At 47.3% G+C, this 10,210-nt stretch overlaps 1 protein-coding gene across 1 annotated transcript; it reads left to right on the top strand.

The window, feature by feature from the left end:
• The first annotated feature begins 610 nt into the window (after positions 1 to 610).
• LOC105520318 (golgin subfamily A member 8C-like) lies at positions 611 to 8,509 on the top strand. Its single transcript, XM_011953953.1, is given in 16 exon segments — positions 611 to 897; positions 2,571 to 2,704; positions 3,596 to 3,650; positions 3,834 to 3,914; positions 4,768 to 4,806; positions 5,078 to 5,100; positions 5,102 to 5,123; positions 5,212 to 5,296; positions 5,392 to 5,496; positions 6,522 to 6,637; positions 6,745 to 6,852; positions 7,061 to 7,148; positions 7,528 to 7,590; positions 7,757 to 7,848; positions 8,103 to 8,321; positions 8,405 to 8,509. Coding segments are annotated over 16 exon segments (1,386 nt in total). The 5' UTR covers positions 611 to 846.
• The last annotated feature ends 1,701 nt before the right edge of the window (positions 8,510 to 10,210 follow it).

Below are 10,210 nucleotides of genomic sequence, written 5' to 3'. Positions count from 1 at the left end.
CCACCACCACACCTGGCTAGTTTTTGTATTTTCAGTAGAGACTGGGTTTCACCATGTTGGCCAGGCTGACCTCAGGTGATCCACCTTCCTTGGCCTCCCAAAGTGCTGGGATTACAGGTGTGAGCCACTGCACCTGGCCCAAAAGTTTTGTATTTTTACAAGTATTAGACATGTTTCTTGTTTAAGAAAAAATATCTTAACAATAATGTAGGAAAATAAGAGAAATGTTTTTCCAAAAAAAGGAAATCAGTGTGATTATTTCATCTTATTGGAATGTTGGATAATATAGTCTACTTCATTAATCATCAAGCATGCTATAGATTTTCCATTTTTATAGGATCTGTATTTCAGTTAAGGTAATATGGGTAATTTTTGCACTGTATTTGAAGATGAAAAATACAGGCCAAAATCATAGACCTTGCATAGAAGCTGGGTAATGAAGAAAGCTCTGGAAGAACACATAGATACACATACACAGACACACACGGATATATATATATATCACACATATATTTTTTAAAGTTTTAAAGCTTTTAAAGCAAAAGCTGGTCCCTTCCCTCTCCCAGAGTGGGTGTGGACAGCAGTTTCATGGGCAGCTTTCCTTGTGAGCCACAGGTCCCCCTGGATACACTGCTGCCTGGCCATGCCCCCTTTCCCTTTCATCTTTCTCATTGACCAATGGGCTTGGAGCATTAAGGCCACGCCCCTATTCTGCATTCTACTGGGGCCCTGTTTACACCTCCTCTGGCTCAGTCACACAGCTGCCTGGTAGGTGACTGGAGGCATTGATCAGTGCTGGCTGGGATCTCGCTGACATTGCCCCAACCCTGCCTCTCTCCCCACCCCATGATGGCAGAAGAAACTCAACAGAGCAAATTGGCCATAGCCAACAAAAAGGTAAAAATGCACCACAACCCAGCCACAGATCCCCTCCAATGACAAGACCGCTGCCAGAGTCCACACAACTCCTGAGGCACACCAGACTGGGCCCCCAACCCTGGTGCCTCTGGGCTCCCCCCACCAAAGTCCTGTCAGTCAGCCCCGTCCCTTCAGCAAGCAGCCCAGTCCCTGCCCTCACCAATCAGCCAGAGTGACTTTGGGTAAGTGACTCCTGGGGCTTCCTGCTCCATTACTGTGCCCTCACCTGCTGCCGCCCCAAATTCGACCACCCTGGGCTCTTTGGGCTTTTGTCTCCAAGGACCTGGGTACCCCAGCCCCAAGCCCTGTCCTCGCCAGTTGTCCCTGCATGACTTTGGGCTGGTGACTCCTGGGGCTCCCTGCTGCAGACTCTGCCCTCCCTTCCTACTACATCATGGGTGACCTCCCTGGGCTCTTTGTGCTGGCATCTCCAAGGACCTGGGTCCCAACCCTGTGTTTCCCTCCCTCATCATGGAGCGGCGACTTGGACAACGCACTGATGTGGTCCCTCCCCTCAACCAGGAGGAGTGGAATGTAGTGATGTCACAATCTGCCTAGGAACTGTCATTACCGCAAGACCGGCCTTTGATCTTATGACCCAGTCCCCTAAGTGTTGTCACCTCATTTCTGGTTCCTCTGGTCACAGCACAAATTTCCAGCTGGAAGGGGAATGGAGACTATGGGACCTAGGAAGAAGAAGTTTCAGGCTGCCTTACTCCCTTAACATAGACATTGACAGTGGGAAAAGACTACACTTCCCCCAAGAGCTCAAAACATTGACAGTATCTCTGGGTGGCAATGGGAGAATGGGTTGGTTTGGTTTTCTCCCAGGCTTCTACTTTCCAGGGAAATCTTAACATTTTCTTCTGAGTTCTCCACCTCATATTCTAATTCTCCATGGTTCTGGGACGAGACTGCCCTTCAGTCAGTGGTCTCTGAAGTGAGATTTGCTCATCTTCTGTGGAATAGACCTTGGGAAACTGAACTTGGCAGCTTGAACCTTCCTCATACTATCTCGACCTGGGGTACTTTGAGTGCCACAGGATAAATGTGGGACATCTTTCTGAAGCTTTGGTTTCCCTTGATTCTCTTGAGATCAAGAGAAAAACATTAATGTACTTAAGGATAACAGTCACATAGGTTTCTAAGAGTATACCAGACTTCTCTCTGAAATGAGGCTTGGGTTGTCCTTTCTGATAAATACCTAGATTTATCAGAAAGGCTGCCTTCTGCCATGAGGACACATTGATATAAAAGTTTGAGAGGTACTGGTGCACTTCTTCACACTAACAGACGTGTGAGGATGTATGACTCTAAATCACATGGCATACAGTTCCTGCCTACTTAATGTTTAGTTTTCTACCTCTGCCTCTGGTTTTGGTCCCTGGCAGCTGCTGATTCTTGGCAAAACTGCAGAGCTTGGAGTCAGAAGACTGGGTTCCAAAGTTCCAGTATCGCCTTTTTCTTTTTTCTTTTTTCTAGCCATGATATCAATCCCTCTCAGTCACTAAATGATTGTGACAACACCTTGTACAGTTGTTGGTATCATTAAATCAGATGGTGTATAAGAGTATTTTGTAAAAACTGTAAAGGGGGATGTGGCTGTAGGAGTTGATAGTTCTCATGAGTATTACTGCTCTTCTTTCCCACAGTTAAAAGAATATTGGCAGAGAAACTGCCCTGGTGTTCCAGCAGGAGCAAAGAGGAACAGGAAAACAAATGGCAGTAGCCCTGAGACAGCCACTTCTGGTGGTTGCCACTCACCTGAGGATGTGAGTCTTGGCTGGCCAGGCTCCTGGAGACAGGGGGCCCAAGGGGCAGTAGAGGGTATTTGTTAAAATTGTGGATGGACTGTTGGGTACTGGTTAAGAATTCTGGGTTTGGCAGGGCACGGTGGCTCACACCTGTAATCCCAGCACTTTGGGAGACTGAGGCAGGTGGATCATGAGGTCAGGAGATTGAGACCGTCCTGACTAACACGGTGCAACACTGTCTCCACTAAAAATACAAAAAAATTAGCCGTGCATGGTGGCAGGCACCTGTAGTCCCAGCTACTCGGGAGGCTGAAGCAGAAGAATGGCATGAACCTGGGAGGTGGAGCTTGCAGTGAGCCGAAATTGCACCACTGCACTCCAGCCTGGGAGACAGAGCGAGACTCCATCTAAAAAAAAAAAAAAAAAAAAAGGAATCCTGGGTTTGAATCCTGCCTTTCTGTCTGCTAGGGATATGATTTAGGGCAAGTTGCTTGAGCTCTTTGGGCCTCTCTTTTTACATCTGTATAGTAGAGGTGGTATTGTTTGACTTCCATTTGTGAAGTTTAAATGAGATTTGTTATTGTTGTTTTTATGTTAATCCCTAGTACATGGCCTGCTGTAAACACCCAGGATACCCAGATATGGTCATTGATGTTTGATTTTCCTCATCCCCAGTCACAAGGGGAAGCCAGAACAATGAGAAGAGCCACTTGCCATCAGGAGTCACTGAAAGGGCCCAAGGGTGGGATGGTGGGGAGATAAGAACCATGAGAGAAGTTGGCACAAAGGAGTTATGGGACAAAGCATCCAAGATAGGCAGAAAAGAAAATGTTGCCAGTTGATGGGGAAGTAAGGAAGTCAGAGGGCTTAGACACTGAGGGGGACAGAACGTCTCCATGTGCACTCTCATCTCCTGTTGTCAGCAACAGGTATCCATGGGAGGACCCTACATCACCTGCTACCCTGAAGGATCTGGAGGTAAGAGGCTCTGGGTGGAGGTGCAGTGACCCTGCCGGCCAACCCTCCAACCTCCTCCCACAGCGGGGAATGGGTGCCCCTCTGCCAGCTGAGAAAGCCCACACACACCTCAGCCTTAATGATTGTTCTCTCTACCTCTCCCCCTACTCCTCCTCCACTTCCTCCTCTCTGCATGAGCCTCAGAGCCTGTGCCAAGAACTACCAGTAGTCCTGGACTCAAGGTCCATAAAAATCAGTTAACTGAATAACACTGTAACATTTTTGGTACGAGTCCAGTGGGGCCCCCTGATTCCATGCTGCCAATCCTGGGCTCCAGTTTCCCCTTGGGACCCTGAAGAAAGGGGCTGGGGGCCCCTGGTGCCAAGGACAAATAGGGAGTTGGGGTGCGCAGGCCTCACCTGGAGGGACCCCAGAGTATGCAGCATGACTTTTCTTTTGCTGCCCTCTTTGCTGACTCTCTCCTCTCCAGACACCCCTGCTCGAGTCCTTGCTACACACACCCTGAGGTTGTTGCCTCTCAGGGGAGTGCTAGCCTGACTGGTTGTCAGGGGCCCCATATTTCTGCCATGACTCAGTCCCTAATTTGCTCTTTCATTCTGGACAAGCCACCTCTCCTTTCTGGGTTCATGTGTCCAGAGGAGGTAGTGAGTATCAAAGGTCTCTGTTAGCTCTGAGAGTCCAAGATTTAAAGGCCCCCTAGAATGGAAACCTCAGGGCCAAGGGCACCTGTCTGTCCTTTTCTGTCCTATATCTGCTGTGAAGAACCATACCTGGCCCATACATTCTCAGTAAATATTTATTGAATGAAGGCACTTTTCTAAATCAAAGCTGGCAGAAGGGGGGGCCTTTCTCAAACTCCATCTCTAGAGGTTTATGTTACTGTCCTCTCAAGAGATTCCAGATTCAGACTGAGTTCTGTGGCTGTGGGCAAAAACTAACAAAGACCCAAATCCTCTGTCCTTGGGAGCCTGAGGAGACTTTACCAGTTCATGTTCCCATTATGTCTGAGAACTTTGCCTTTAAAATCCATTCCTGGCCCCTGCCTACCGCTTCCTGGTCTGGGGAATAGAGTTGAGGGGGCTACCCTCCGTCACTTTTAATTTGACTCTCCCCACAGAAACAACAGAAGAAACAAGTGGAACATCAGCTGGAAGAAGTAACGTCATTTATTTGTTTCCTCGCGACATGACTGCTGGGTTTGGGGGGCACTCAGATGTAGAGACCCTAGTCTTGTCTCGCCCACTCCCAGCCTGGGGAAGAAGGCTCACCCCTCAGATTCCACCCCATCCCCATCCCCATAGAGTCTCTGATAACCTGGTCCCATGGGTGGGCCTGTCCTGGGGCACTGGTGGCATTCCAGGGGCATGTCTCTTGCTGTACCATCTCTGCCTCCCCCTGGTGAGAGCTCTGCCTTCTTCTTCCTATAGGAAAAGAAGGCAAACAATGAGAAACAAAGCTGAAAGGGAGCTAGAGGTGAGTGGAGGGTGTGAAGTTTTCTCCTGTCCTCTGGAGAATGTTTCTTTCCTTCTCTTTCAGCACTTGCTTGGTTTTTCTCCTAAAGATTCAAATCCAGAGATTGAATATACAGAAAGAGAAACTAAACACAGACCTGTATCACATGAAACGTTCTCTCAGATACTTTGAAGGTGGGAATCTGGGCACCCTGTCGTCCTTCAATCTGGCACTTTGGCAGGTCTTTAGGGAGAGTCCTTTAGGCCCCATCTCAACTCTCTCATTACAGATGAGTCCAAGGATCTGGCCAGCCCCCTGCAATATACATTGCAGTGTATAGGAAAGTTAGAGAGGGCTCTCTCTGCTGTCACCGCTACACAGGAGAAGGAGACCAGTGTGAGTTCAACCACTTGCCCCATCCCCTGGGAGCCCACTTCGCAGATGGAGGAGTGATCCTAAAGGTCCCTTCTGCAGGATGGAGTGTCCTGCCCAGAAGGCAGTATGGCTATTTCTCGCTGCTTTTGTGTGCGGTTGTTAGAGGCAGCCTGGGGCTGAGTCAGCTGCTGTGGGTGAGTTGGGGGGCACTGTGGGGAGAGAGCACTGGACACAGAGCTTGGAGGCCAAGCGCCTGCCCTGTCCTTACCTGACCGTGGTCTTGGCCAAGTCCTAGGTGGGGTATTGGGTATTTGCACTGTGAAGATACAGAAGAGTACCTTTAGTATGTTACCATTTCTGTAGAGAGAGGAAAAGTGTGTGTGTGTGTGTGTGTGTGTGTGTGTGTGTGTACATACTATGATAATATACGTAAAACATGTCTGCAAGGGTTCATAAAAAATTCAGGAGAGAGCAACAGGGTGACTGGGAGATAATTCTCTTCTGTACCTTCTGAGTTTTGGACGATGTGAATGTATCATCCTTTCAAAAAGTGGACAAAAGATTAATTTTCCCCTTCCTGTCTGTACCCCCATCCCCAGCAAGAAAAATGGGCTTAGTGAATTGGATAGACCTGGGTGTTCAAATCCTAAGTGCTCAGCCTAAGTGATCTAGACAAGCACTTAACCTCAAATACTCCATGTTTTTTCATCTACACAATAGAGGTAATCATAGTAACTGTCTCCTATGGTGGTTGCAAGGATTAAATGGGATTGCTAGCATGGTACCTGGTGAAGCACTCCATAAAGATTCAAACAGTGGTAATAATAACAGTAACAACAATCGCAATATTATCTGATCTCTCTGGGCCTCTGTTAGCCAGCTGGAAATTTGATCTCTTTCCCTGTCCCTTCCAACTTAACTGAGTTCTTTTAAAAACCAGACCACGGGCTTGGAAATGCCTTGATCTTTACTGACCGAGTTGTATATTGAGCCTAGCCCTAGCCCTTTTAAGGGGCACCCTGTGGAATGGCCCAGGCTCCCCAGATCGAAACTTCTCACTCTTCACCATCCAGTTCTCGAGCCGCAGTAAAGCACTTATTGAGTGGCAGTTAGAGCAGTCCGTACAGGAGAAGGCACGGCTGAAAGCACACCTAACACGGGTGAGGTTTTGCAGAGGGCAGTATGTGGAAGGAAGATGACCCCAGGTGGCCAGGAGCAGGTGAGGACCAGTGACAGCCCTTCCTAACTTCTGTGCCCGTTCTTGCAGTTGAAGGAGTTGCTTAAACAAGTCCAGCTAGAGAGAGATCAATATGCTCAACATATAAAAGGAGAGAGGGCCTGGTGGCAGCAGAGAATGAGGAAAATGTCACAGGAGGTGAGATCTGACCCTTCAGCACGGCCCCCGGCCCGCCCCCACTTAGATAGGTCACTGGATCGTTCTGGGCATCTGTAAAATGGGAATAGTACAGCCAGAGGTGATCATGGGTCTAGGCTTTGTGGAGGTGGCGGCAGAAAGGGAGATGGTAGCCCGTCCAGCCACCAGCCCCTCTCTCCAGGCCCCTTTCCCCTTGTGCTTTGGGCAGGTTCACACATTGAGGAAGGAGAAGCAGCATGATATGCATCAGCTAGAGAAGCTGGAGAGGAGCTTGTCCAAACTAAAAAACCAGATGGGTAAGATGGGGCTAGTGTGACCTGGGAGCAGGCCTGGCATCAGAGGGTCCTGGGGGTGGCTTAGAATGCCCCAGGGAGGTGGGTGGATGGAAGGGCTTTGAGGCAGAGGGAAAGAGGTCTGTGCCAGGAGACAGCAAGTCTTGTCATCTACATGAGCCTCAGTGTCCCCATCAGCAAAGAGGGCCCATTGTCAGCCACCCACAGGGCTCTCTCTCTGAAAGTGGCTTGGAAGATTGGCTACCATCTGGGTGTGAGGAATCATTAGCAGTGAGGCCAAAGTTGGGGAGCCTGAGGGGAGCTGTGCACCAAGAGGAGGGTTTTTTTTGTTTTTGTTTTGTTTTGAGAACCAGAGGCCCTTATTGTCGGCTTCCTTTCTCAGCTGAACCCCTACCCCCGGAGCTTCCAGCAGTGCCCTCTGAGATGGTGGGACTGTGTCTGGGTGGTATAGTAACATTTTGGTTCTTAAAAGTAAAAATAAAGAACAGCAGCTCATTCCTCTCTGAGGAGGGGCTGGCTCAGGGTTACATAGTGAGGGTGGAGGCAGAAGTGGGCCCACAGTACCTCCCTTATTGGGTTGTCTGGGGACCCCTCTGGCCACCCGCCACCAGGAGGTGGAAGAGGGCATCTGGACAGTGAAGAAGAGGAGGCACCTCGTCCCATGCTGAGCGTCCCGGAGGACCTGGAGAGCTGGGAGGCCATGGTGAGCCTGACTCCCCCTGCACCCATTTTGCCACCTTCCTCTGTGGTTCCTTCAAGACCCCTTTATGCTCTTAGTTTCCCTGCCTTCTGATTTCTCTGGACCCTCACCCCTTCCAGGAGCCAGTGGTCAGACACCTTTAACCTGTGACCAACAGGTGCACTCCCTGAAGTCCCAAGGGAAAGGGCTGCACTCCACATCTCTGCCCCATTTGTTCTGTATATGCCCCTACAAGAATGCTTACATCTTGCCCTCAGGTGGCAATTTTTAAGTCCACTGGAGCCAGTGCCCAGGAGAAGCAGGCACAGTTACAAGAGCAGGTGAAAGAGCAAACAGTGTGCTGCCAGCACCTGGTTCACCTGGTGGCCCCGGCCCAGAAGGAGCCAGAGGCAGCGGTCCCAGCCCCAGGGACTGGGGGCAAGTCTGTGAGTGGGGAGACCCACCGGGCCCTTCAGGAAGTCATGGAGAAGCTGGAGGTGAGTGAGTCCTGGCATGGGCCAAGAAGCGCAGGGGTGGGGCAGGTTGCTGCCGAAATGCAACCCCATTATGTTGACTCCAGAGTGGCTTTATGGAACTCCTGGAGGAGAAGGCAGACTTGAGTGAGCTGGTGGAGAAACAAGAACTTCAATGCATCCAGTACTGGAGAGAGAGATGCCATCAGTGAGTGGGAGGCCAGGGCACGGCAGGGGTCTTGCCATTTGCCTAGGCTGGTGTCAAACTCCGCAAGTAATCCTTCTGCCTCGGCCTCCTAAAGTGCCAGGATTATAGGCATGAGCCACTACACGCCGCCTGGAGTTTTTTTAAAAGAGTCAATTACAGTGCTTCATTTAAGTGTATGTCTCTAAGACAATTTAATAATTGATTGAATATTGTTGAATAGACTGAAAACACAACATCCAAGCACATTAATTAAGCAAATAATGCAAGCATAGCTCTCACACTCCGTAAATGTTTTCTTTTCTCCAAAGCCATTCTTTTTAGAGGATCTTTAAGAAAATGCTTGGCTGTCATCTAATTATTATACAAGATATTAAGAATTTACTGAGTTTACAGTTCTTTCTATGAAGGAAAGAATGAAGTCTACACCCAAGAGAAACATTGGAATTTTCATTTAAGTAAATCTGTATTCTCCTTTAAAATGTTACTAGTGCTCTTGTCGGCAATAGACACATGAAGCAAAATTTTCCTTTTACATTTGAATTTCAACTGCATTTAAAGTGTTATAAATACCATGAATACATACACTAAGGGAATGAATGTATTAACTCTGATGCAGTTTGTCAGGTTTTAACAGTAGTGAATCTTGGGATCGGTACATCTCAATTCAGTATAGCTATGGTAAATGACATAGAGATCGCTGAATTGTTGTATTTCCAGGACTTTTCAAAAGTGACTATTAAGGTTGGCCTTGGGATCTAGCAAGGTATTGTCCTGGAAGATTTGTGGCCTTCTCCTAAACGAGACTGGGAAAATTCTGGTTCTTCTATTCACTGACATCTCAAAGGGCAAAGAGGGAGGCACCATGAGATTCTGCAGTTGCAGGCCTCTCAGGATGAGACTGTATTTTTCCATACAGCAAGGTTGATTTGATCTGGCCTAATTCTCTGATTGATGTGCTGAGAGGTAGGACTACTTGGGAATGTATTCACTGTGTCTGATTTCTCTCTGGGCAATTTATTTGGCCATCAATCTTTTTATCCTCTTGACATTAGATTTCTAGATATTGGCCCAAATTCCATAAGATAGAAAGTTTTGTTCTGAATTTTAATAATATACGTATTTTAATTAATAGTATATTTTAAAATAAAATACAACAAAAAGAAAAAAAAGACAAAAAAGAAACCTAAGAATATATGCTCAAAAGTGCCAAAAAAACAAAAGAATACAGAATTTTTAAAATAAAAGCTTTTTGTTCGACTTGCTGCTCTTCTTCCCACTTCCTCAATTCCATTTCTTTTCCTATAGGTGATCATGGCTAACATTTTGGAATTTGTCTTTCCAAAGTGTATAGTTATAGATCTGAATAGAAATGTAGATACAGAGATATCAAAGACAAGCATGGGCCAAGCACTCAACAATAAACTATGTTGGGTCTACTTTTCAAAGTTACTCTCAAAACAAGAATACAGATTGTCTGTTAAACATACTGGAATTTTAATACATTCTTTTTTTTTTTCCTCCAGAACATTTCTGATTTCATATATTCTGGCATGTTTCCTGCCATGTGGCAAACCATAAGCTGAAAGAGATATAAATATAAATAACACTGTGTCTAACGAAATTTGTTCAGTATATGCTAAAGCATTAGTATAAATGTCTACATCTTAAGTCAGAGCTAAATAACAAGTTTCTCTCAGTAAATCAA

The sequence above is a fragment of the Colobus angolensis genome, unplaced genomic scaffold, assembly GCF_000951035.1.
Source record: "Colobus angolensis palliatus isolate OR3802 unplaced genomic scaffold, Cang.pa_1.0 Scaffold378, whole genome shotgun sequence".
In the NCBI taxonomy this organism is placed as follows: domain Eukaryota; kingdom Metazoa; phylum Chordata; class Mammalia; order Primates; family Cercopithecidae; genus Colobus; species Colobus angolensis.
This window is presented reverse-complemented; position numbering and strand designations above follow the sequence as displayed.